The sequence below is a fragment of the Drosophila mojavensis genome, unplaced genomic scaffold (genome assembly GCF_018153725.1).
Source record: "Drosophila mojavensis isolate 15081-1352.22 unplaced genomic scaffold, ASM1815372v1 contig_49, whole genome shotgun sequence".
NCBI lineage: Eukaryota > Metazoa > Arthropoda > Insecta > Diptera > Drosophilidae > Drosophila > Drosophila mojavensis.
In genome coordinates, this window is record NW_025318872.1 from 2005591 (window position 1) to 2008764 (window position 3174).

At 52.6% G+C, this 3174-nt stretch overlaps 1 protein-coding gene across 1 annotated transcript; it reads left to right on the forward strand.

Moving 5' to 3' along the window:
• Window positions 1–254: 254 nt before the first annotated feature.
• On the forward strand, window positions 255–2830 carry LOC6577920 (cell division cycle 7-related protein kinase). The gene has a single exon (XM_002003815.4). The coding sequence runs from the start codon at window positions 519–521 to the stop codon at window positions 2550–2552; it is 2034 nt and encodes a 677-aa protein (XP_002003851.4). The 5' UTR covers window positions 255–518; the 3' UTR covers window positions 2553–2830.
• The last annotated feature ends 344 nt before the right edge of the window (window positions 2831–3174 follow it).

Consider the following 3174-nt stretch of genomic DNA (forward strand, 5'->3'; position numbering starts at 1 on the left):
GAAGCGGAAGCCGAAGCCGAAGCCGAAGCGATTGGTCTCTGTATAGTCTCGACAAACGTATCCTTTATCATAGGGAACGCAGCTGTAAATGGAACGTGCAAATGTTTACTAAATTTTTAATGGATAGAATGGACAAAAAATTACAGCAGCAGCAGCAGCAGCAGCAACAGCAGCAGCAGCAGCAGCAGCAGCAGCAGCAACAGCTACGCCAACACATGCACACGCCATCGCAGTCGCACTCACACATGCATTCACACACGCACTCGCATCAGCATTTGCATCACCATCAACAGCAGCAACATCAGCAGCAGCAGCAGCACCAACATCATCAGCATTCTAATGCGCATGCGCATGGGCATTCCCATTCGCATTCCTATCACTGCAATTCGTCACAAAAGTCGCTGACGCATCCGCTGCAGGCCAAGCTGGTGGCACTCGAGGCGAAGCTGAAGCAGAACTCTGGCTCGAATTTAACAACAGTGGCAGCTGGCATAGCAACTGCGACCGCAACAACAGCCATGGCAGCGGCAGCAGCAGCAGCAGCCACAACAGCATCGACAACAGCCGCCAAGAAGGCGAGCCGTGCGGCCGGCCTGAGGGAGACGCCGGCCAAGGAGCGCGAGCGAGAGCGGGCCAATTGCAAATATGAGGCGAGCATGGGCTTGCTGGGACGCTATGGTATGTCAAATACGGCTGGTGTTGGCGGCGGCGGCGGCGGCGGAGGTGGCGGTGGGGGTGGCCGGGACGTTGGCGGTGGCGTTGCCATTACCGTTTCCAGCACTAAACAGGCGGGCGCAGCACAGCAGCAGGTGATGCCAGTGGTGCCGCTAATGACGCAGGTGCAGCGCGTAAACAACGATCTGACGGATAAACTGTCGCGCATGGCACGCCGGAACACGCTGAAATTCCGTGAGCTAGCCGCACTCCAGGTGCAGGACAAGAACGCCGAGGCACTGCAGGAGCTGCAGACATCCATACCGGAGATCTCGAAAATCTTCGATGTGCACTGCCGCATCGGCAGCGGCACCTTCTCCACGGTGCTGCTGGGCACACTGCAGCGCGAACGCCAGCTGCCCGAGTCGCAGCGCCGTCGGTTTGCGATCAAACACCACAATCCCACCAATCATCCGGAGCGCATTCTGCGCGAACTGGAGTGCATGTTTCGCATGGGCGGCGATCACAATGTGATCGGGATCAATTGCTGTATACGGTACAATGACAACGTGGCCTTCGTGATGCCGTTCATGAGCCACGATCGCTTCCACGATGTCTATCGCAATCTGAGCCTGTTCGAGGTGAAGGACTATTTGCGGAATCTGCTGATTGCACTGCGGCATGTGCACAAATTCAATGTGATCCATCGGGACGTGAAGCCGAGCAATATATTGTATAATCGACGGACGGGTAAATTTTTGCTATGCGACTTTGGTCTGGCCCAGCGACTGGCCGACGATGGCAGCCTGATCCAGGCATCGGATCTCAGCGGTGCGGCGGCCCTGCTGCGCGACATGGACGCCGCCCAGCGGCAGCTGTTGCGGCACGACGGCTTCAGCGTACAGGCCGAGGATGAGGCAGCGGCTGCGCATCGCCTCCAAGCCGATTCGGAGCGGCGCATGCGTGCGGCGGGCGGTGGCACAACCGCTTTCGGTGAGTCCACCAATCTGGTGCTGCAGGAGCCGACGAAAAAGGATTTGGCCGCACAGAAGGCGGACACGCAGCGATTGGTTAACCGTTTGCGCTACATAAATCCCAACATTGATCCCAACAACTATGTGGTGTCCACGAACAATACACGCAAAGAGATGCATGCCTCGCGTGCCGGCACGCCGGGCTATCGTCCGCCGGAGGTGCTGTTGCGCTATCCGCATCAGACGACCGCTGTCGATGTGTGGGCGGCCGGTGTGATAATGCTGTCGATGCTGTCGTCGCTGCATCCGTTCTTTAAGGCGCCCAACGACTGTGCCGCCCTGACGGAGATCATGAATCTGTTTGGCGACCTGCAGGTGCGCAAGACGGCCTTCATGCTGGATCGCCTAGTGCTGATCACACAGAAGGTGGCCGCGCTGGATTTGCGACGCGTCTGCATGCGATTTCGCTATGCCAACTACTTCCTGTCGGCGGAAGTGCAGCGACGCCATCGACGAGCCGATGGCAATGTGGAGCTGTGCCGTCACTGCGAGCAGCCGACATACAACTGCCTTTGCAAGCACAGCAGCCATTCGCTGGAGGCATACGAGGGCGTGGACATGTTTCCCGCCCAGGCATACGATCTGCTTGGCCGCCTGCTCGAAGTGAATCCTCAGAAGCGCATCACCGCCGACGAGGCGCTCAAGCATCCGTTCTTCAGTGAACACCATCGCATCATCACCGGCGTGCCACTTAGCCAACTGACGGCACCGCCCATCGCCGCACTGCGCTCTAGGGAATCGCTGCAGGCGACCGGTTCCCGCACCCTAACGCCATACATCGCCTATCCGCCCGGGATCAAGCAGCTGAGCAATGTGGAGCTGGGCAACAATCGTACGGCCACCACATCGACCACCCATGTTTGAGAGTCTGTCGCCTATATACATATATATTTATACAGTTTTCTTCACGTTTTTGTACGGCCATCGCCCTTTTACCGGGTGCTAGCAAATTTTCAATTGAATAGCTTCCAAAAAAAAAAGACTGAAAAAAAATTCTAACCAAAAAAAAAAAATCATACACGATTGCGAAATCATTCCGCGTCGAGTCGTGTCTCGAAATTTGAAATGTTCAAAAGCTTCCAAATTTCCACTAGCAATTAAATAAGAGTTTTGATGTTTTGTTCTTTTTACCGGTTTTCGAATTCTTAGTTTGTTTTCTTCACACATTTTTCTCGTGGGTTCTATGGATAAATGTACGTATAATTGAGTCTATTGACTGATGTATTTATTAAAAAAAAAGTATAGCCAAGTATAGTAGTATAGATCAAACAGTCAATTAGAAGAAAGAATTGAGTTGATCAATTTTTTTTTTTTTTTTTTTCAGATTATAGAACAGGAAATGCGATTAGGAAAAGAGTTTTTAAAAATGAAGGCACAACAAACTTCCAAGAAGAATTGGTTGTCTATTTTACTAACAAATTTAAAAACGATAAACTTTTATTTACAATTTTTTATTTTAGATACGAGTATTTTAGCTATTAAAATT

What these genes read in the sequence shown, in the direction of transcription:
- LOC6577920 (XM_002003815.4), top strand. Translation starts at nt 519, where the DNA reads ATGGCAGCGGCAGCAGCAGCAGCAGCCACAACAGCATCGACAACAGCC.